The following is a 24,907-nucleotide window of genomic DNA, read 5'->3' as shown; positions in this document are numbered from 1 at the left end:
CACGCTAGACGCAGTTACGTTGTTAGCCTTTCGCTTCTTGTAGCGTGCGCCAGCTCATCGGAGTAGTGCAGCTTCCACATGCACCAACGGGATTTCTCCTCCGTCGACTAGTTCGACTGCGAGAGCACCGACTAACAAAACTGCTGCAACATGTGTTGGAGAAAGGACACTATTTCGACGGGCGAATGTCGTGCCTTGGTGGAGCGAGACAGAAGCCAGAGGTACGCACGCGTTTGGGGCTCAAGCTAAGAACCTCTATGAACTAGCCGTCAACATGGGTGCATTCACTCCAATCGGTGCTATAGCTGCTAAGCACGGATAGACATTGTAGAAGCTCTCATATATGACAATAGAATAAGCACTACTTCTCTGTAGATACACGTTTCACTTTTGTTTTACCGATTCCTATGACGGAGGGATCAACCATGTTTTTTTTTCGCGCAGCCCTGCTGTATGTGTTTAGGAATGCACCAACTAGCCCAAAGAAGAGCTTTCTTGGCTGCTAGTTGCAAATGGAATTGGTTATTCCCCCTAGCCGACGCAAGACGGCTAAGACAGAAGTAAGCTTTGCTTGTGATTGAGGTTTACAATGAACGTCTTGTAATTCAGTCAGTAATGTCCGCTGAAGCAGAATTGCAATACTTGGAATAATTTAACATATTTCGCGTAAATACGAGGTGTTGAGATCTGGCACCTGTGAAAAGGCAAAACGGAAATCTGCTGTAAGGTAGAGAGGTGGGCGAGTTGGAACTGATGCACATTGTAAAAAATTTGCTGCTTCCTCGAGTCCCGATATCAATGATGGTAAGTTCGTTTTTTCTGCCTGGCACGCCAGACTAAACCGGACTGTTTGCATTTACGAGCTACAGAGATACTACCGGTATATCCATGCCCAAACCTATATTCACCCTCACCAGTTCAACGCGGCCAAAGCCTCCGACGCCAAGTGTGGCCAGCACTTCGAGATCGTCCAGCTGAATAGGCTTCACCTCGGAGTCCACTTCCAGAGCTTTGCTTGTGATCCTGAGGAATACAAAGGATGCGTGAGTTGGGCTGCATGTGCGGACTTCTTGTATAAAAATGCTATGTGAGGTATGGCGCTGATTAATCGGCACTTAACGGCTGGCAATCAGAGGAACGACTTCGCCCGAGCAGAACAAGGAGAGAGAGATTGAAGGGAAAGACAGGGAGGCTAATGAGAGTCTCCGGTCTGTTACCCAGTGCTTGGCAAGATGCTGTAGAAGCATGAAAGAGAAGAGGTAGAGTCTGTGACGACACTAGGCGACAAAACAAACACAGCAACCTTATGTCTATATCACCGTCCAAGTACTGCACACCAATATTGTCTGTCCGGTTTCTCAAAAAAACCGCAACAACGCCCTCAGAGCGGCTCGCGTTGAAAACCAGGTAGGCCAGTGCCCTAGAAGTTTGTTCTCTGTTGGACGATAGTTGTCCACCTGGCCTAGGGCCGCTAAGAGGGCTGCTCTTTCGGAGTTGAAGCGGGTGTGGATTGCTTCGCTGCGCCCGCAGACTACACATAACGGGCTATCAGCTATTGCAATATTCAGTGAATAGGTATTTGAGAAGGCCACTCCAAGATACAGATGAACCAGCAGGATAGTCAGAAAAGGAACAAAACAAGGAACGTGCAATTAATCTAACCTGCTAACTAAATCTGTTTCAGTAAAGGATATTTTCTTAATTTTTATGAGCTGTTAGTACAACAATAAGCTTGTTGCACCGTGATCAAACTAATCTGAAGTGCCTTGTCAAAACGAAAACAAAACGAAGCAGTCCCACTGCGATGAGTTCACAACAGTATGGTGCGTTTTGATCTAACTCTTCTGCTGCCTGTCTCTTCTTCCGACTCCACTTGATAAGATCATCGTATACACTTCACCCAATTTATTCATTTCCTCTTACAGTTTTATGATACAGCATTTGGAGTGTTTAAAGCAGTCTAGACAAATAAGTGATTCTACTATCTGTTTGCTTCAATACACCACTTTAAATTCCCTGTGTGTAAGATAACGTAAATCAACAGTAATTTTCTACTCTGACTCGTAGAATAAAGGAAAGTTTTTAGCCATGTCACGCCCAAAGACACTTCCGCATTAAGCACAAGAGGAAAATTTTCTGAGCTTATTTTCTGGCCACTGAAGTGTGCACATCTGAAAATGAATCCGTGAAATTTTACTTGAGTTAAAGCTGTATTAGTGAATTAATTATTGAATAATTGAATGGTATATCTACAAGCCGCTGAAATGGCCTCCAGAATTCGAAACATGCTACTACTGTTTATATGTAAATGCTACCGCGTCCACATAACATTTTAATTGCCATATTATATATCCCTTTCTGTCGCCGCGACCATTGTTCTGGACATAGGAAAAGAAACGGTGCAAGAGAACAAGTAAAACTAAAATTGCAACCGAAATCACCTTTGCGGATCCTATAAGAGACGAGCAATATTTTTTTTTATGTAGTTCCTCCCTCAGCCTCATTTTCTTATGAGGGCGCCTTAGAGTAATGGCGTCTTCCACGAGGAAACTCGTGGGTTCTGTGGGCTCAAGTATGCGAAATTATTTTAGGGGCTATGTTCGCGCAATTCAAATAATTTAAATCATGCAAGCTAACTTATGTCCTCTTAAAAGAGTGCTGTGAAAAGATAGCTTTTGTTATCCGAAGCTTGCTCGCAGTGCAAGAATGTAATGTCCAGTACACTGGACACCTGGATTCAATTGGCGCACATCGTGCTGAACATGGGGAGAGACCGTCACGTGACAGTCTTGAAGCCCAGCCATAAAAATTACACATGAGCATGCTGGCAAATCTCCCAAGAACAAAACTGAATACAGGGACCCCAATTGGAAATACACAAATAGCGGGCATGGCTGAAAACCACCATCTACCGTTATTGTGTATTAATGTAGTGGGTGGATGGTGGATGATGGTGCACATTGTGGGTGGATAGTGGATGGTGGTGGATGGCGGACAAGGTGGGTGGATAGTGGACAGTAGCTTAGGTGGGCACATGGTGCACGGTAGCCTAGCTGGGTAGAAAGTCTGCTGTGTACAAGGTATGCGGCAGGTACGGGGATGTCGGGAATATCTATCCATGAACTATTTCCTCTTCAATGCTCTTTTAGTTACATTTGAAAACGTATTTGCTCGTTGCACGAGGCACACAGGTTATCCACAGAAAAATTGTTAACTCCCAGCTTTCGTTTCAAAAGTGTTATCAGGCAAAACAGGCACCATATTACTATTTTTGCACTAAACAACAAACAGACTGGCTCAGTGAACAAGTTTATTTCCTTTTCTACATTTCTTGGTGTTGTGCGCACTCCTCTGCCTCCACGAGCAGCTTCTGCAGAAAACCCTTGTGGAAAACCCATCCTCACCACTGCATCACGATAGTTCCTCGGTGGCTCTTAATGAACAGTTACAAAGGGATGCATCTCTCCAAGCAATCTGAAAAATATTTAAAAAGCATCAATAATAAATGAAATGATTCGTTTAGTAATCAACATATTGATGCGTCCTAGACTGCTCCTTTCGTACAATGAAATACATACTATAGTGAGTCCTTGTTGCAGGTATGGCATGTTGTTGGGCATGTTGGTTCACAGATACAGCAGACACTTTTAAATTGGTTGAAGACAACACGTTAGAACACAGAAATAAACAGACACACGGAGCTGCACGGTGTGCGTATTTTCTGCGCTTTTGGTGTGTGTTTCTATGTTCTAACGCGTCGTCTTCGCGCAGTTTAAACCTGTCTGCTGAACTTATAAATGCATGAATTTTTAATTAATGCAGTAAAATTGCACTACAAGTCACTGCAGCTGGTGAGGTATTACAGGCTGTTATTTTGTTTTTCGCGAGCTGCCGTAAGCGGAATAGTGCCGGCATTCCGTGCGGGGACAATTACTTGTCCTCGCAACAGGCCGGCAGCGTTCGCTTGATGGTAGCTCTTGAAAGAAATCTTGTTAAAACCACAAGCGGGTTAGTCCTCTCGGCAACTAACCTTGCCCTCGCAAAATGAACGCGCGATTCGCTAGCCCGCGCTGAGTAAGAGAAAAAAAAAACATAACCAAACCACAGCCTAAACTTTCAAACGTTGCACCGGCAAATGAAATCCACATTGGACGATGCTGGCATCCAGCCAACGGGGATACACAGCCGGCCAGTTGCCGCTCGCGCTGCAGTGCCGAACCTCCACCCCATTCCGCCTTCCCCAGAAGCCTACCTACCGCATTATATCACCCTTCAAAGGCGGACTCTGAACAACTTCCCGTTATTTCCGACGTAAAAACTTATGAGTGCACAAGGGTGCTAGCATGATCAGTCTTGATTATTGCATCACCAAATAAGACAAAATGAACGCTAAGCAAACATCGGCAAATGCAACTTATCGCGCCTCACCGATTCCCAGTCAAGCACAACGCGGTGGCTGTAGCAATAATCTTTTTAGTTTGGTTATTACAAGTGCAGTGACGATTGCTAAATACCTGTGTAAGTCTAGTGCCTTTCTGGCGAACATTTTATGTATGCTTTCCGTTTTACGGCGGGTAGTGCGTACGTCTCACATATCCAAGCACTTTATAACAGTAGCCATTAAGCTGTTCACGAACGTCGGTTGGCAGCAGCTTCAACACAACTGCAAGGATATACAGCACCGCCGTGTTCAATATTCCTTGGCAATGTGCATAAAACAATAATAATGCATACCGTGCGCAGAGTAGCACTGACAGCAACCTACCTTTCTCAAGAAAACATACTGGCAGCGTACGCGTTGCGACGTCCTCCGGTCTTCAGGTGATGTGACGAGTCGGCGTTGGTTGACCACCCCGTTTGCAGGCATCCGTCGGCCTAGAGGCAATGTGGTGAGTTCCCGATGTGCACGAACTGTCACGTCGATCCTCCATGCCACAGCGCGCGTTCCGAGAAACTATTCTGGCGCTCTTCATGGATGATGATTACCAACAAAGGAATCGTACTTGCCAAGCTCGCGCCGGCTGCTCCTTAGTCTGCCGCATAACGCGCATCATACTGATTCAAGAAGTTACGCCTAAGTCAATGACTGCAACATAAAACACAAAACACGGGCACGCACAACAATCAACCGCATCAGCACAAACACAATTACCATGCCATGACCACGTTGTATGCAGCGCGCCGCCATGTCAGGAAAGAAAATTGTGGCCACGGCCTCAGCAAATTTCACTTCCGACACTGTCGGACGCGACGTCATTGCCGCCACTGAAACAGCGCCTATGGCGAACATGGCCTCAGGGACGGCAGTAGACGTTAATCTCGGAGGCGAGGTTGTGAGGCGCTACCAGCGCCGCCGCGTGCTCGCAGCGAGGAGGGAGCTGGGAAGCAGCTGCTCGGTTAAGGTAATAATAACTGCTGGGGTTTCACGACGTCCCAAAAGCACGATATGATTTTGAGAGACGCCGTAGCAAGAGGCTCCGGAAATTTCGACCACGCCAAAATCTAAGTATACGGCTGTGCTTGGCACTTTTGCCTCGTCGAAATGCGGTTCTCGGCTCAAGCCGCAAATTTGTTTTTGCAATACAGTACATTGTCAACCTGTTTACGCGAGGTTATTTGGTTGCATGCTGCATTTGACGGACCTTCTTTTCAACCTTTACATCCGTAGCGCATATGATGTTTACTTTCAGCTGGCCTTATCATAAATGTGAGCGAGCCGCAACTTCAGCGCGCACGTGAAAACGCAACACGCGTAGTCTCGGGTGGCTACATCCCACGGAAGCCCAAAAGTATACTGCTATACAGTGATCACTAATTCTGCTTTTTCTTTGTGCTCGAATCGATATTCTCAGCCAGAAAAATCGTATTAAAATTTACTAACAATTTAGCAATACACTCTTGATCATTTTTTCGCGATCAATGCAATAAGCACACTGCAAACAAATGTAGCATTGAAAAGGACAGCTCAAAGAGCTCTAGCACTCACCACAAAAGTATTAATTTATTTCCTGTCAATCAGTAAGAAATAAAGAAAAGTTGCTTACAAAGGGTGCATATGTAATAAAAGTACAACACAAATTCGATCCTGTCTATTCAGTTTTACATTGCTCCATTAGACATTACCACCTCACCCAAAATGCTATCCTTTTGCACAACAATGATGCTTCACATTATACTCATCATAGTTGCTACTGCTTTCGATTTTAACGGCGTTTGGCGCAGCTTCTCCAGCATGGTACGACATGGTACACCATCATTTTCCTCACCCACCATTCCCTCGCTGCTTTCCACCATTCGGGCGATAGTGGGCGCCTGTCTCCTAACATTACCCACTATTTTGCTGCTACTCTCCACCATCGTCCACCATCCTTTCCCTTACCCAACTAACGTACACCATGCCACCCCCACCCACTACTGTCCACTATAAACACCATGATTTCCAGCATACCCGGCATCATGTCCACTATATCCACCACATTTTCCATTATATCTACCAGCGCCTGTGCAAGGTCGATTCAAATAGGTCGCGAAGCTTTGGGCGAAAAGCGGTTCAGAACCTATTGCCAACGACACCAGCAAGGGGAGATATGGGCGCTGCGATTGAAGCGTGACTATTTTTGGAGGGAACAAACACTAATACCGAAAAACCAAGTTTTATTGAAGGGCGAAGCAATCTTGATGTTTTACAAATTACATTTATTTCCCCAACAATATTATGTAGGTGCAATGTGCCAAGAATGTAGGAGAGTGTTTAATTATTACGAAAAACCTTTTTCTTAGCGCCCCCTGAAGAGATGCGCACGTCATTGTTATTCAGTGCAGCCCTTGCGGTGCATCGAAAGGCGCGCTCGTAAGTTCGTCTGCAACGACACGCCCCGTCACGTGTTCTGGTGTTTCGCACTTGCATGCGTTCTGTGAATTATTGTGGTGAGAATTTGGTTTTGGTGTTCGCGAAGTTGCGAGGTGTGTTTCATCGTTGGTTAACGTGTTGGCTGCGGTGTTCAACGGGCAACGGCACGACGCGGCTAACATTTCACGCCGAACGCTTTCCTCGGTACTCGCCGAAACGATGTGGTGTTCCAAGGATGCAATAGCAACAGGCGTACGCCTGGCGAGCCATCTCTTCTAGAAAAGACAGCGGCGCAACGGTTCGGAGTAGTGTGCATGCTGGATTTTCCTGAATCAGTATTCCTGCTGCCCGGCTTCCTTCGTGAACACGCAGTGTCAACTTTATTTCCTGCTATCGGTGAGCAGATCGCTAAGTTATCTGTCGCGCTACAATTCGCATGTCTTGATAAGTTACACGTAAGGTTAATTTATGGGAACATAAGGCAAAACATATGCACGTAGTGTACGCACTTTTTATACTTATTACGACATTTGTTGCGCATTGTGTAGGGTGTGAATAAAACTGAAATATCGTTGTTATGGCGTGACCAGGCGTCAATTCCTCTCGTTAGAACTGAAGCACGCATGCAATGCGCTCTGTAAGTCCCCTCGCATGTGCGAAGCAAATAAGCAACGCTGCAAACATGAGAGGTACCCTGCTGCCTACTTTATTCACGCTATGGAAGATGACGCGAACGCAGAATAAAAAGCTCCAAGAATAAGATTTCCTAGTAAAATCAAGGCGAATTGAACGGCGGTACACTTAAACACCGCTGTTTAGTCACGGGTCGATATTAGTTTAGCTAGCGTTGGCTTCAAGCGCACTCGCCAAGGGCTTTCAGGCTCGCCGTAGCGCGAGTCCTTAGCGATCAGGGGCCTAAGAAAAATATTTTGAGGTCAAATTTCGCGCTAGTGACAACAAATGACGTCACTTTTTTACCGGATGTTGCATCACATCCGCTTTATTTTTTGTTCCGCCGGAAGTGTTCCCTCCTCACACAGATGGCGCTAAGCCCCATAAGTAGCTGATGAGCAGCCATTTTCTGAACGTATGGGCTTCTATGGAAGCTTCGCTACCATTTACATTTACCTTGGCCTGTGTCTGTACCTATTCTTGTGTCTGTCCGTTCTCGTCTCTACGCGCTGTTTTCGCCTCGGCATGAACGACCAGCTAGCTCAAAACGTGTTATTCCAGTTCATATTTTCCTGTATCCACCATGGTAGTTTTTCCTATAGGGACATATATCGCCCATTCAGAAGCTGACGCATTACCACCTTGTCGGTAGACTACATGACATCGCAACTTTTGTGAAAGCTTCAGGCAGCATGAGGAAATGGGATAACAGCACACGACCATATTGTCACAGGGTCGTGACGTCGACAAAGGCAGCAGTCAGCGTGTCCAAGATGAAACTCTTTGTTTGGCCGAATTTGTGGCCTGGAAACGAAAATTCGAACTACAGCAATACACACTGTACAGTGATGGCGGCGACCGGAGTGTAGGCCGTTGATAAAATGGAACGGCGGCAAGGCGTGTCGGCATTTACATATGCCGCATGGAAAATTCGAGAATTATCGCTGGTGCCGCGTTAGTTCGAGAATGAACTCATCTGTTCGCGATTGCACGCTCAAACATAACAGGCAATCCTAAAATTATCTCGAATGTTCTCAGACATTCTGGCGCGGTTTGCACAAGACAGCAGCTACACGTGTAATGGGCCGGTAACATAAAACGTACAAAGAAAGGAGCGTGTGTGGCATTGCTCCCCTTTGAAAAGGCATCGTCCCGATGCTTGTAAAAGGACATGGAAGGAGAAAAAACTGCATACACAAAGGAAGTACGATAAAGCAAGAAAGTACAATAAGCAACAAGTACAAGCAAAAAAGTACAATATTTCCACGCCCACTTCTTGTTTTATTTTGATGTATTCAGGTTTGACCAGCAAGGACGGTTATCAACGCTCGACGCTGTCCGCGAAGCACTGTGCGAGAAGCTTCGCGATTGTAGTATATCGTTTTGTTAAGACCGCGCGCCGCACGCTAATGTTCCAGCTTTGTCGAGAGATAACGCCGCCACCAGCAATATCGCTGCAAAGTTCGTTAGCGCCTGTATAAAAGCCGACGCGCTTGAGCGCTTGTCAGTTGATCGACGGTGGACGCTCTGTTCGCCGCTATCAGTGCATACCGTGTGTATTGCTGTAAATTAACTTTCCGTTTCCCGGCCACAAGTTCGGCCAAATAAACAGTTTCATCTTGAAAACGCCGACTCCTGTCTTCGTCGACGTCACGACCACATGACATCTGGTGGAGGCGCTTCCCCGTCCATGTACCGAACACCCCCTCCAACCGTGAGCCAAGCCCACACCGTCAAGGGGACTCCGGTGCCACCGCTGACCAGCGAGCCAGCCGCAGACAGCAAGGTCTCCCACCAGATTACGGACTGGGCGTGGCTGATGTCTGGGTGTGTGGGTGTGTGAATGTGTCGTGTGGTTGCGCTCTAATTAAGTTTTGGAAAGGGCTCCTACTGGACAAGCCAGAAGCCACGGCAACAAAGACAACAGGGACGATGACTGCCGTAGTGTCCCCTACGGCGATCGTGATGCAGCCACCCAGGGAGCCGCTGACCTTCCATGGTTCGCCATGTGAAGACACCGAGACATGGCTCGAGACCTTCGAAAGGGTCTCAACATTTATTAACTGGAACTGCGCGGACAAGCTGCGCCACGTATAGTTCTACCTAGAAGACGCCGCGAGGACGTGGTTCAAGAACCGAGAATCCGCCCTACAAACATGGGATCTCTTTCGGCGACGTTCCTAAGCACGTTCACGAGCGTCGTCCGCAAGGAACAGCCCGCAGCTATGCTGGAGACCCGTGTGCAGCTGCCCAATGAAAATATTGCCATCTACACGGAAGAGATGAATTGCCTGTTTCGACACGCCGACCCATGTATGCCCGAAGAGAAGAAAGTGAGGTTCCTCATGCGGGGTTTCAAACAAGGACTCTTCGCTGGGTTGATAAGGAACCCGCCGAAGATGGTCACTGAATTTGCTTCGGAGGCTTCGACAATTGAGAAAACGCTTGAGATGCGAACGCGGCAATACAACCTCAGCTTCTAGGCCACAAGCTACGCCGACGTTCAAGCACTAGGATCCGCCGAACTACGTGAGACGATTCGAGCAATCGTGCAAGAGGAGCTGCGAAACATTCTACCTTCGTCGCAACCTCAAGTAGATTCCTTCGCCGACGTCGTGCGCCAGGAGATCCAGCATTCACTCGGCGTGCCTCAGCTAGCACAACCACAGCCGCAAGGTATGAGCTATGCTGCTGTTGCCCGCGGTCATGCTCATCCTCCACGCCCGCACCAAGACGCCGCACCGCCGCAGTACTGTCGCCAGACGCCGCCGCCGCCACCGACACCCTACCGTCCACCTGTCGGCCAGCGCTAAACCCCAAGGAAGACCGATGCCTGGCGTGCCCCCGACAACCGCCCGCTCTGCTACCACTGCGGCGTGGCCGGCCACACGTACCGCCGCTACCAGTACCGACAGATGGGGCTCGCGGATTCGCCGTCAACGCGCCGCGCCCGCAGCCAGGCGAACGGCCTCGCGACATCAACGACTACCTCACCAGAACACAGTGGCAAGAACGACAACCTTCCCGCTCGCCGTCTCCCGGCCGCTACATGTCACCGCACCACCGCCAGTACACTGGCCCAAACCGAGGCCGGTCGCATGGCCCGTATCCGGTAAACTAAGGGCAGCAACCGATGGATGTGCGGTTGCTGAACGAAGAAATGCTGAAGATTCTCTGCCGTCGACGACGACGCCGCGACGAAGTTCTGAGCTCCCGCCGCACGCCGAACGACGTCCTGAAGACGAAACTTTGCGACCGGAAGCAGACCTGACGACGCAACGCAGAAGAAGCGGTGCAAACCGACGTAGCCGTGACCCGACGCCGCGACGTAACCGCAGCGCAAGACGGCGGACAAGTGACCGCGACGTTCTCATCGACGGTCACAACGTCATCGCTCTCGTCGATACTGGAGCAGACTATTCCGTCATCAGTGGGCCGTTCGCAGCAAAGTGGAAGAAAGTTAGGACTGCTTGGGAAGGCCCCGAGATCCGGACCGCTCGAGCCCATCTGATAACGCCGATTGGTGTCTGCACGGCGACAGTCACTATCAATAACCGGACTTATCCTGCGAGCTTTGTAATCCTACAAAATTGCTCCAGAGATGTGATCCTTAGAATGGGAATTCCTAAGTGACCACGGCGCCGTCATTGACCTCAGGTCTGAGTCGATAACACTAACCTCAGACAAAGCGCTCCCGCCCCACGCAACGCCGGGGAACCATGCATTGAATGTGATAGAAGAGCAGGTGACCGTTCCGCCGCGCTCCAGCGTCATTATTTCCGTCGGCACCAAAATCCTGCGAACCTTGAAGGTGTCATCGAGGGCGATCAGCACCTACTCCTGAACCGTCAAATTTGCGTCGCACGAGGCATAGCCGAGCTGCGTGACGGTAAAGCAAAAGTAGTGCTGACAAACTTCAGCCACGAATATAGGCACCTCAACATTGGTACGAGGGTTGCCTACATCGACGAATGTGTAGCCGCCAGCGATGCTTTCGCCCTCTTCGATGCTGCCGAACTGGCTTCGACAAATGGAGGTCCCGAACCAGATTTTGATGTCAACCGGAGCCTTCCGAAGGTCAAGCAAGACCAGCTCAAAGCCCTGCTCCTGCAATACAAGGACTGTTTCTCGTCGTCATCGCGGGTCCGACAAACGCCCTTGCTAAGCACCGCATTATAACAGAAGAAAATTCCCGAGCACTCCGTCAGAGCCCCTACAGAGTTTCGACTCGAGAGCGCGACGCGATAAAGAAACAATTCGACGAGATGCTACGGGACAACATCATCCAGCCGTCCAAGAGTCCGTGGGCGTCACCCGTGGTGCTAGTGAAGAAGAAGGACGGGACACTGCGCTTCTGCGTTGATTATCGGCGCCTGAACAAATCACGAAAAAGGACGCGTACCCCCTCCCACGGATAGACGACACGCTGGATCGACTTCACAACGCGACGTACTTTTCGTCGATGGACCTCAAGACCGGCTATTGGCAGATCGAAGTAGACGAAAGAGACCGAGAAAAGACCGCTTTTATAACACCAGACGGCCTCTTTGAGTTCAAGGTCATGCCTTTCGGTCTTTGCTCGGCACCTGCAACGTTCCAGCGCGTCATGGACACCGTCATGGACACCGGATTCAAGTGGCAGACGTATCTTGTGTATTTGGACGAGGTCGTCGTGTTTTCCCCGACCGTCGACGAGCATCTCCGGCGGCTTGAGGCAGTAGTTCAAGCAATCAAGACCTCCGCACTGACCCTGAAGCCAGAAAAGTGCCGATTCGCGTACGACGAGCTCTGGTTTCTGGGTCATGTTATCAGCAAGTCTGGAGTGCGCCCAGAGCCGCGGAAAACAGCTGCCATCCCCGACTTCATGCCACCCACCGACAAGAAGGCCGCTCGCCGATTTCTCGGCTTATGCGCCTATTATTGACGCTTCATCAAAATCTTTTCACGGATCGCCGAACCACTGACCCTTCTCTCGAAGACTAACGTGGAATGCAGGTGGGAAACAGCGTAAATGCAAGCCTTTCAAGTACTTAACGCCTCCAGACGCCACCCATACTTGCGCATTTCGACGATGGCGCCGATACGGAAATACACACCGACGCAAGCAGCGTAGGACTCGGGGCCGTCCTTGTGCAAAAGACTGACGGGATTGAAAGAGTTATCAGTTATGCAAGCCGGTCACTATCCAAGGTAGAAGCCAACTATTCTACAACAGAAAAGGAATGCCTTGCCATCCTCTGGGCTACGTCAAAGTTTCGCCCCTACCTGCATGGCAGTCCCTTCAAAGTTGTCAGTGACCATCACGCCTTATGTTGGCTAGCTAACTTGAAGGACTCTTCAGGTCGTCTCGCACGATGGAGTCTGAGGCTTCAAGAATACGACATTACCGTCGTCTACAAGTCCGAACGATAACACTCTGACACCGACTGCCTGTCTCGTGCCCCCGTCCACACGCCGCCACAAGACGACGACGATGACTGCTTCCTCGGAACTATAAGCGCCAACGACTTCGCCGAAAGGCAACGAGCCGACGCAGAACTGTGGGGCCTTATGGAGTACCTTGAGTGCAAGACTGCCGTTGTTCCGAAGGTATTCAAGCGAGGACTGCCGTCATTTTAAATGTGAAGCATTTCTTAGCGAACTTCTGCGAGTTTGAGCGTATCTATCTATCTATCTATCTATCTATCTATCTATCTATCTATCTATCTATCTATCTATCTATCTATCTATCTATCTATCTATCTATCTATCTATCTATCTATCTAGCCGCCTACGACTTTGTGCTCTCCTGGTCGCTTGGTTTATCGAATGTACACCAAAATTGGTATGGCGTAACATGACTGTATGACGAACATAAATGTCAAGTCATAACATGAAAATCATGACACGCATGTCATGTAGAGCATGATTTACATGCCACGCTCATGGTGCGCTGGCGGCCGTTTCGCTAGTTTGATATACACCAAAATTGGTATCTTGTGACGTGACTGTGTGGCGAACATAAATGACACGAGTTAACATGAAAATCATGACACGCATGTCATGTACAGCATGACTTGCGTGCCACGCTCATGGTGCGCTGGCGGCCGTTTCGCTAGCTTGATCTACCCCGAAATTGGTATTGCGTGACGTGACTGTGTGACGAACATAAATAACACACGAGTTAACAAGAAAATCATGACGCGCATGTCACGTACAGCATGACTTACGTGCCACGCTCACGGTGCGCTGCCGGGCGTTTCGCTAGCTTTATATACACCAAAATTGGTAGCTTGCGACGTGACTGTGTAACGAACATAAATAACACGAGTTAACATGAAAATCATGACACGCATGTCATGTACAGCATGACTTATGTGCCACGCTCATGGTGCGGTGGCGGCCGTTCGCTAGCTATATATACACCAATATTGGTATCTTGCGACGTGACTGTGTAACGAACATAAAAACCCGAGTTGACATGAAAATCTTGACACGCATGTCATGTACAGCATGACTTACGTGCCACGCTCATGGGGCGGTGGCGGCCGTTCGCTAGCTTGATCTATCCTGAAATTGGTATTGCGCGACGCGCCTGTGTGACGAACATAAATAACACACGAGTTAACAAGAAAATCATGACACGCATCTCATGTACAGCATGATTTACATGCCACGCTCATGGTGCGCTGGTGGCCGTTTCGCTAGCTTGATATACACCAAACTTGGTATCTTGCGACGTGCCTGTGTGACGAACATAAAAACACGAGTTAACATGAAAATCATGACACGCATGTCATGTACAGCATGACTTACGTGCCACGCACATGAGGCGCTGGCGGCCGTTTCGCCAGCTTGATCTACCCCGGCATAGGTATTGCGCGACGTGCCTGAGTGAAGAACATAAAAACACGAGTACATGAAAATCATGACACGCATGTCATGTACAGCATGACTTACGTGCCACGCTCATGGGGCGCTGGCGGCCGTTTTGTTAGCTTGATAAAAACCAAAATTGGTATCTTCCGACGTGAGTTTGTGACGAACATAAATAACACTAGTTAACAGGAAACTCATGACACGCATGTCATTTACAACATGACTTACGTGCCACGCTCATGGGGCGCTGGTCTACCCCGAAGTTGGTATTGCGCGACGTTACTGCGTGACGAACATAAATAATAGGAGTGAACATGAAAACTATGACACGCATTTTCCTCAATGACATACAAGACAATGTATGCAGCTCTTTGCTGGCTGCTTCGCATTACGTCGATTCCCACAATGCGTGGGATCTGCCGGCTTTTTTCTTACAGAACGGCGTTCTCCTGAAAAAGAACTTCTCGCCACTTCGAAGCGACTACCTTCTCGTCGTGCCCTTATCATTGCGACTAGAGGTCCTCCAGGCCCTACAGGACGACCCCACGGCTGGACACCTCGGTGTTTACCGCACGCTCGCCAGAATACAGGAAAAATACTACTGGCCACGCCTTGCTGCCGACGTCGCCCACTACGTTAAGACTTGCCGAGATTGCCAGCGACGGAAGACACCGCCGACTAGGCCAGCGAGACTTCTGCAGCCAATCGAACCACCTCACATGCCGTTCTATCAAATCGGGATGGACCTACTGGGGCCGTTCCCGACGTCGACTTCCGGCAACAAGTGGATCGTCGTAGCAGCTGATTACCTCACCCGCTACGCCGAGACAAAGGCCTTGCCCAAAGGCAGTGCCGCCGAGGTAGCCAAGTGCTTCGTGCAGAACATCGTCTTGCGTCATGGCGCCCCAGTGGTCCTCATCACAGACAGAGGTACCGCCTTTAGTGCGGACCTAACTCAGCCGATCTGCAAATACAGCGAGACGAGCCACCGCCGCACCACCGACGTACCACGCGCAGACCAATGGCATCACTGAACGTCTAAATAAGACCATCGTCGACATGCTGGCCATGTACGTCGACGTTGAGCACAAGACGTGGGACGCCGTCCTTCCGTACGTGACCTTCGCTTACAACACGGCCGTCCAAGAAGCAACACAGACGACGCCGTACAAGTTGGTCTACGGAAGGAGCCCGGCGACGACGCTCGACGCCATGCTACCGAACGTCGCCGACGAAGAAAACCTCCACGCCGCCGCGTACTTACAACGTGCTAAAGAAGCTCGACAGCTCGCCCGCTTGCGCATCAAGACCCAGCAGTACACCGACAGCTGTCGCTACAATCTTCGCCGACGCTTCGTGGAATACCAGCCCGGCGACCGTGTTTGCGTCTGGACGCCGATACGCCGATGTGGGCTTAGCGAAAAACTCCTTCGGCGATACTTCGGGCCATACAAGGTTCTTCGACGTCTCGGCGCTCTTGACTACGAGGTCATCCCGGACGGCATTACGAACTCCGAGCGACGCCGCGCACGACCTGATGTCGTCCATGTCGTGCGCCTTAAGCCGTATTTCGCGCTTTAGTGAACCCGGGGACTCCACTTTTTCTTTTGTTATTATAATGTATTTATGTATGCACTTGTTTTTTTTCTCTTTTTGTTCTTTCACAAGCATCGGGACGATGCTTTTTCAGAGGAGGGCCATGCCACGCCCACTTCTTGTTTTATTTTGATGTATTCGGGTTTGACCAGCAAGGACGGTTATCAACGCTCCACGCTGTCCGCGAAGCACTGTGCGAGAAGCTTCGCGATTGTACTAGATCATTTTGTTAAGACTGCGCGCCGCACGCGAATGTTCCAGCTTTGTCGAGAGATAACGCCGCCACCAGCGATATTAAAGCAAATAGTACAGTCCTCAGGTTCGATAACGCGCATAAAACGGCTTAAGGCGCACGACATGGATGTCTTCAGGTGGTGCACGGCGCCGTTGAGAGTTCGTAATGCCGTTAGGGATAACCTCGTAGTATTGAGTGCCGAGACATAGAGGCACCTGGTATGGCCCGAGGTATCGTCGAAGCGTCTCGCTAAGTCCCCGTCGGCGTATCGGCGTCTAGACCCACACGCGGTCACCGGGTTGGTATTCTATGTGGCGTCGTCGAAGATTGTAGTGACGGCTTCTTCGGTGACGTTGGGTAGCATGCTGTTGAGCGTCGTTGACTGGTTCCTACCGTAGATCAACCTGCATGGCGTCACCCTACGTCATTTCTTGTACGCCATGTTGTATGCGAAGGTCACGTACGGAAAAATGGAATCCAATGTCTTGTGCTCGACGTCGACGTACATGGCCAGCATGTCGGCGGTGGTCTTATTAGACGCTCGGTGAGCGCATCTGTCTGCGGGTGGTAGGCGTTGGTCCAGTGGTGACTTTTCTGTCTGTATCCCAAGATCGCCTGAGTGAGGTGCATTTATACATATGGCAGTAAAGGCCGTACCTCTGTCGGTAGATAAGGACCTCTGCTGCGCCATGACGAAGGATCATGCTCTCGACGAAGACATAACTACCTCGACGGCACTGCCTTTGGGGAGAGCCCTTGTTTCGGCGTAGCGCGCGAGGTAATGAATAGCTACGACGATCCAATATTCCCGGAAGTCGACTTTGGGAATGGTCGAATGTAGGTCCATACCGATTTACTGGAATGGTCGTAGTGGCTCGATCGGTTGAAAAATGCCTGCTAGTCCTGTCGGTGGAGTCTTGCGTCACTGACATTCTCGGCATGTCTTAAAGTAGCGAGCGACGTCGGCGGGAAGGCGCAGCCAGTAGTACCTTTTCTGTATTCTTGATAGCGTGCGGGAAACACCGAGGTGTCCAGCGGTTGGATCATCGGCCTGGAGGACTTCTGGTCGTAAAGCTGAGGGCACCACGAGAAGGTAGTTGGCTCGAAGTGGCGAGACGTTCTTCAGGAGAACGCCGTTTCCCAAGAAAAAAGATGCCAGTCCTCGCTTCAATAGCTTTGGAACAACGGCGGTCATGCCCTCGAGGTATTCAAAGAGGCCCCCCAGTGCCGGGTCGGCTCGCTGTCGTTCAGCGAGGTCGTCGGCGTTTGTGGTATCCAAGAAGCAGTCATCATCCTGGTCGTCCTGCGGCGGTGGGTCGACGGTCGCACGAGACAGGACAGTCGGCGTCCGGAGTGCTTTCTTCCGGACATGTAAACGATGGCAATGTCGAATTATTGAAGTGTTAGGCTCCACCGTGCGAGGCGACCTAAAGGGTCTTTCAAGTTAGCTAGCCAACACAAGGCGTGGTGATCGCTCACAACATTGAAGGGCCTGCGGTAGATGTAGGGGCGAAACTTTGATGTAGCCCAGATGATGGCAAGGCACTCCTTTACTCTTGTCGAATAGTTGGCTTTTGCCTTGGATAGCGATCGGCTAGCATAACTGAGAGCCTTTCCAGCCCGTCAGTCCTCTGCACAAAAACGGCGTCGAGTGCCTACGCTGTTTGCGTCGGTGTGCATTTCCGTATCGGCGTAATCGTCTAAATGCGCGAGTATCGGAGGCGTCTGCAGACATCGTTTCAGTTCTTGAAATGGCTCGACTTGCGCTGTTCCCCACTTGAATTGCCACGTCGGTGTTCGTGAGACGAGTTAGTGGCTCGGCGATCCGTGAAAGTTCTTTTACGAAACGGTCTGTAATAGGCGCACAAGCCGATAAATCGGCGTACGGCGTTCTTGTCGGTGGGTGGCGGGAAGGCAGCGATGGCAACTCTTTTCCGCAGGTCTGGGCGAACGCCCACCTTGCTGATCACGAGACCCAAAAAGAAGAGCTCCTCGTAGCGAAGCTGCAGCTTTTCAGGCTTCAGGGTGAGTACGGAGGTCTTCATTGCTTGATGTACAGCTTCAAGGCGCTGGAGGTGTTCGTCGAAGTTTGAGGCAAACACAACGACGTCGTCCAAGTACACGAGGCACGTCTGGCACTTCAAGCCTAGCCAGTACTGTATCATAGCGCGTTCAAAACTCGCAGGTGCCGAGCAAAGACCAAAAGACTTGACCTTGAACTCAAGCAGGCCTTCTGGTATTATAAAGGCTGTCTTATTTCGGTCTCTCTCGTCGACTTCGATGTGCCAGTAGCCAGTCTTGAGGCCCATCGGCGAAAAGTAATTCGCGTTGTGGACTAGATCCAGGTCGTCTTATATCCTTGGAAGAGGGTACACGTCCTTCTTCGTGATTTTGTTCAGGCGACGATAATCCCCGCGGAAACGTAGGGTCCTATCCATCTTCCTCACTAATACTACGGGATACGCCCAAGGACACTTGTACGACTGGATGATGTCGTCGTGCAGCATTCCTCCGACCTGTTTCTTAACGGCCTCCCGTTCTCGCTTCGAAACCCTGTAGGGACTCTGACAGAGTGGTCGAGCATTTCCTTCCGTTTTGATACGGTGCTATCAGCCAGTCGCCTGCTACCAGCCAGTCAAACAGCCCATATTACGACCCACCTACGCCTCTGTCACCGACGTCTTACCCAGCTTCATCTACCCGCCTTTCACCTTCACTCCGACGCCGCTCACTGTCACCGATGCGGCCACTTCCGGTCCCACGCGACCGAGAAAACTAGTCGTCGCAGTCCCCGAGGCAAGGGCTGCGACGCTATCAAACTGCGAAAGCCCTCAGCGAAGCCCATCGAACGAGATAGACGTTTTTGTAGACGGTGTTCGGCATTTGCCCTTATCGACACTGGAGCCGCCGTATCCGTCATGGACGCTAAACTACTACGAAAAGTGACGACGCCATTTTCCGGGCTTTCCCTCCGTACATCCAGCGCCCAAAGTATTCACCCGACGGTGGTATGCACAGCCAGTGTCATCATTCAGGACGCTCTGTACGCCGTCGAATTCATCATAATTTCTTCAAGCTTTCACGACGTCATCCTGGGATAGGATTTTCTCGTCCGCCACGACGCCATAATTCATTGCGCACCAGCCGGAATAGAGCTCCCACCATTCTCAGATTTGACGCCGGCAAACAGTCCACCGGCTGCGACCAAGGTACTTGTCAAAGACGACACCACAGTCCCTGCAAACTCGTCAACGGCTTTGTCAGCCTATTGCACCGGTCTCTCTGACACCGTTGCACTCCTTACTCCATGTGACTGCGTTTTCACTAGGAAAGGCTTGCTGGTGCCATTTGCGACCATGGAAGACACTCAGGGCGACACCCATTTTTTTGCTACCAGCCCATCTCTGTTTATTGTTACGTTGGTGCGAGGGGAATGTCTCGGCACAGCAGAACCCCTCGAAGACGCGCAAGTTATGGACGCACCGGGTGACACGCACTGAGCCAGCTCCCGTACGCTCAGTGCTGTTTCCACATCTGATTCGTCATCCACTATTGTACTACTTTGCGCATCAGTTGCTAACAACCTTACGTCGGTTGAGGTTTCCCAGCCTCTATGCCTGTTGGAAGAATTTCGTTCTTCGTTCGATGTCGCGCGAACTTCTCTCGGCCGCACGTCCGCTTTCACGCATCGCATCGACACTAGCGCCCAACCAAAACAGCGGCATCGCCCATATCGCGTTTCTCCCGCGAACCGTCGTGTAATTAATGAGCGAGTCGACGACATGCTTCGCCGTCTGTTATTCCACCCTCAAACAGCCCGTAGGCGTGTCCTGCCGTTCTTGTTGTGAAGAAGGTCGGTTCTGTACGGTTTTGTGTGGACTTTGAACGACTCAACAAGATCACTCTAAGGACGTTTGTCCACTACTTCGAAGAGACGACGCCATTGATAGCCTCGAAGGAGGAGAATTCTTTTCATCTATCGATTTGCGCTCAGGGTACTGGCAAGTCCCCATGGCTGATAACGCTCGACCGAAGACAGCCTTTGTCTCGCCCGACGGATTGTGAGAATTCAACGTCATGCCGTTTGGGCTGTGTAATGTGACCGCGACCTTTGAGCGCATGATGGATACCGTTCTGCTCAACTTGAAATGGCACACGTGCCTGTGCTACCTCGACGACGTCGTCGTTTTCGCCCCGGACTTCTTCAAGCATCTTCAATATCTGCGGCATGTTTTGACGCGTTTGAGCGACGCCTGGCTACGACTGAATCTCAACAAGTGCCGATTTGCAGCGCGAAAGCTGACGATACTAGGCCTGGCCCAACCTAAACTTCCTTGCTTCGGCAAGGTATTCAAGCTGGTAGAACGTCTGACGCAAGTGGCGTCAACATCGATACACTGTCTGATGCAAACGGGTGCCAACCATGGCGGGAGTCTCATGTAACCCCCGGCAACTCCTGCGATGCGCCTGACGCAACGTGCGGCAACCCCACTCATCCGCGGATCCGATTCCAGCCAGCGACGAACGGCGGTTCCTGATTGGAGGCTTCGAACTACAGGCTGATGCAAGAGATCCCAGGGCTATAAGTGAACCAAGCTGCGCGGGGAGAGGGACAACGAACGAAGAAATCCCGGGTCGTCGTCGCCCTCAGTGCGAGCCCCATAAGCTGTCACCCCAGTGCCGAATATGTAACGCCTCTGTTTATATGCATCTAAATTTGCCTTAACTCACCGTCGCCTTATCCGCTTTGTCTATCAGCTCTGCGCAGAAGCAGCCGCAAGCTGAGGCACCCGATACCCAACACCGCTGACGAAGCTCCTTGGCAGCAACGCGCCCCTCAATTCGTGGTCGTCAGAGTTCGACGACGCTTTCGCAAAGCTCCGTCGTTTGTTGACGTCGCCTCCCATACTACGCCACTACTACCCTACGGCCCCTACAGAGGTACACACAAACGCTGGCGGTGTCGGCCTCGGCGCTATCCTTCCGCAGCGCAAACCTGGCTTCCCGGAAACGTCGTGGCATATGCAAATCGTACGTTAACTAAAGCCGAGACCAACTACACCGTTACGGAGAAAGAATGCCTGCAATCTTCTCGGCCCTTACGAAGTTCAGACCTTATTGGTATGGTCGCCCATTTGATGTCGTCACCGACCATCATGCACGTGCTGATTATCGTCATTGAAAGATTCCTCAGGAAGACTCACCCGTTGGGCACTTCGCGTGCAAGACTTCGACATCCGCATGCTATACTGAAAGCGGACGCCAGCATGCTGACGCCGACGCCCTGTCACGCTCTCCCTTGCCTGACGACAATGTCCACAGCTCAGTGTCTCCCCTTGCCGTTTCTTCCATCGACATTCACACCATCGTTACCGAGCAGCGCAAGGATCAAAGGATTGCCTCACTGATATACTAGGTGACTTATTCGTGGCCCACACCATGCACTCGCGCGTTGCGTCGTCAAGCCCACTAATTCGCCGTTCGCAACGACCTCCTCCACCGACGCAATTACAACTGGCGACAGCCGCCAGTGACTACAAGTTATACCCCGCAGTCTGCGTTCTCATATATGCGAGTCGTTCCACTCTGATCCGCAGTGTGCAATCAGTGGGGTATCAAAAACCTACCACAGCATTCGCCAACGGTAGTTTTGCCGAGGGATGTACCGCTAGGTGCAGAAGTTCGATCACTCCTATACCGAGTGTCAGCGCCGCAAAAATTCAACGCACCTATAGCCGGCAGGTCTCCAACCTCTACCATGCCCTGACCAGCCGTTTGGGTGCGCTAGCATCGATTAGTATGAGGCACTTCCTCTGACGTCTGCTGCTAACCGCTGGGCCATCGTCGCTGTAGACCACCTCACGTGATACGCTGAGATTGCCGTGCTCCCAGCTGCTGCAGCGTGCGATGTTGTCTCCTTCCTGCTCCACCGAATCATGCTGCGTCACGGTCCACCCCAGGCGCTGCTCAGTGGTCGAGGCCATGTCTTCTTGTCGGATGTCGTCGAAGCCCTCCTGAATGAGTGCAACGTTGTTCACCGCAAAACTACTGCTTACCACCGGCAGAAGAATGGCCTCACCGAACGCTTTAACCGTACTCTCGGCAACATCCTCTCTATCTACGTCGCCGCCGATCACATCAATTGGGATGCTATTCTGCCCTTCGTTACCTACGCGTACAATACCGCCCCTCAGACCACTACTGGTTTTCCCCCTTTTTCTTACTGTATGGCAGGCACCCGTGGCACACAATCGACACGATCCTTCCATACAAGCCGGATCGATCGGAGTGTGCGCCTATTTGTGCCACAGCCAGGCTTGCTGAAGAATGTCGCGAACTTGCCAAGACCTTGACTACACATGACGAAGAGCGGCAGAGGAGCATTCGCGGTGACACAACCACTTCTCAGCCCATGTTCCTCCCTGCAGCGCTCGTATGGCTCTCGATCCCCACCACTGCAACGGGCCCGTAAACTACCTGATCGAGCCCATTGACCCATATTCGGACATGCACCGTCGAGGCCGCGACATTGTCAACGTGGAGCGCCTCAAGGCCTACCATGATCCGCTCATAGTGTCACGTGCTCGTGACGTCGACGAAGGCAGTAGTCAGCACGTCAGAGATGAAACTTTTTATTTGGCCGAACTTGTGGCCGGGAAACTCAAAAGCAATACACTGATAGCGGCGAAGAGAGCGTCGACCGTCGATAAAATGACAAGCGGTCAAGCGCGTCGGCATTTAAACATGTGCCGTCGAATATTCCAGCGTTACCGCTGGCTGTCGTGCAAATTCTAGAATAAGCTCGAGTGTGCGCGTCTTGTGCGCAATCTTAACAAAACGATCTACAATGATCGCGAAGCTTCTCGAACAATGAGGGACGGTTCGCGCTGAGCATTGCTGACAATCTATGTGGCCGAAAACCGAATACAGCAAAAGTGATAAAGAAACGCACGTGGCAATGCCCCCCTCTGAAAAAGCATCGTCCCGATGCTTAAAACAGAACACGGGGATGGGGGGGGGTGGCCAATACATGCAACAATAAATAACAAGAATAAAGCAACAAAGTACAATAAACAATAAGCACAAGCAAGAAAGTACAATAATAAAGCAAAATGACACTCCTCAGATTCGCTAACGCGCGTAATATGCTTTGAGGCGCACGACATGGACGACTTCAGGTCGTGCACGGCGCCGCTGAGAGTTCAGGGACAACCTCGTAGTCGAGTGCGCCGAGGCGTCGAAGTACACTGTACGTTCCGAAGTATCGTCGAAGAAGCTTCTCACTAAGTACCCGTCGGCGTATTGGCGTCCATACCCATACACGGCCACCGGGTTGGTATTCCATGCGGCGTCGTCGGAGGTTGTAGCGGCGGCTGTCAGTCGTCTGCTGGTTCTTGATCCATAGGCGGGCGAGCTGTCGTGCTTCTTCGGCGCGCTGTAGGTAGGTCGTCACGTCGATGTTTTCCTCGTCGGTCACGTTTGGTAACATGGCGTCGAGCGTCGTTGCCGGGCTCCGTCCGTAGACCAACTTGTATGGCGTTATCTGTGTCGTTTCTTGTGAGGCCGTGTTGTACGCGAAGTTCACGAAGAACATGGCTCCACGAACTCCACGAAGAACTCCACGAAGACCTTGGCTACCTCGGCGGCACTGCCTATGGGTAAGGCCTTTGTCTCGGCGTAGCGGGTGAGGTAGTCAGTTGCCACGACGATCTACTGTTTTCGGTATTGGACGTCGGGAACGGCCTCAGTAAGTCCATCCCGATTTGGTGGTTACGGCCGTCGAGGTGGCAATATAGGCTGCAGAAGTCCGGCTGGCCTAGTGGGCGGTGTCTTGCGTTGGTGACAGTCCCGGCAGGTCTTTACGTAACGGGTGACGTCGGCGGAAAGGCGCGGTCACTAGCGCTTCTCCTGTATTCTTGCTAGCGTGCGAGAAACACCCAGGTGTCCAGACGTCGGGTCATCGTGGAGAGCCTGGAGGACCTCTGGTCGCAATGTCGAGGGCACCACGAGAAGGCAATCGGCTCGAAGCGGTGAGAAGTTCTTCTTTAGGAGAACACCGTTGCGCAAGAAAAAACGCCAGGCCTGCGCGGAAAGCGCAGCACAGTCACAGCGAAAGCTCGAAGAGCGGCATTTCTAGAGCCCGTTATAAACTCTCTTGTGGCTACTGATACAAGTACACTAGGAACGTACCCACTGCGCCACAAATCATAATTTTTGTGAAGTTGGGAAGCACCCACCACAACATTACTCGTCATTCTGCGGAGAAGTGAGGTACCATCTGTAAGGCACTATGTGCACTTTGTTGGTGCGACGGTTGATGACGATGAAGAATTACGGCCGATCCCTTTGTAATGGGTTGGAAGCTTTAAAAGACCCACTAGTTACGTAATTCGCATTATGTGACGCCCTGTCGTTATTTCATTCTCCCGCCACGCTTTATAACATGCGCTGACGTGAGAAAGAGATAGAGAGAGGGAATTAACCTTGTTGAGACCATGAGCAAATGGACCATGGGAGCCTTATGGGCTTCCTTGGCAACCAATAGAAGTGCACTTGCGAGGAACCCACTACGTTATAAATCATCATAATTTTTGTGAAGTCGAGAAGCAGCCACTATGCAATTTTTCTTCATTCTGCGCAGAGTCGTAGTAACTGCTAAACACCTGTAAGGCATTATGTGCACTTTGTTGATGCTG

General features: G+C 50.8%; 1 protein-coding gene across 1 annotated transcript in view; it reads right to left on the bottom strand.

Annotated features, from left to right (window-relative positions):
• Positions 1-24,907, bottom strand: part of LOC119389391 (cGMP-dependent protein kinase, isozyme 1) — a gene marked incomplete in the record, with an annotated part of 765,645 nt that overhangs the window by 318,966 nt on the left and 421,772 nt on the right. The window contains 1 exon segment of the mRNA XM_049413534.1: positions 915-1,023. Coding sequence (XP_049269491.1) covers positions 915-1,023 — 109 coding nt within the window.

The sequence above is a fragment of the Rhipicephalus sanguineus genome, chromosome 1 (genome assembly GCF_013339695.2).
Source record: "Rhipicephalus sanguineus isolate Rsan-2018 chromosome 1, BIME_Rsan_1.4, whole genome shotgun sequence".
NCBI classification, from domain to species: domain Eukaryota; kingdom Metazoa; phylum Arthropoda; class Arachnida; order Ixodida; family Ixodidae; genus Rhipicephalus; species Rhipicephalus sanguineus.
Note: the sequence above shows the minus strand (reverse complement) of the source record. Positions and strands in the feature narration are given on the sequence as shown.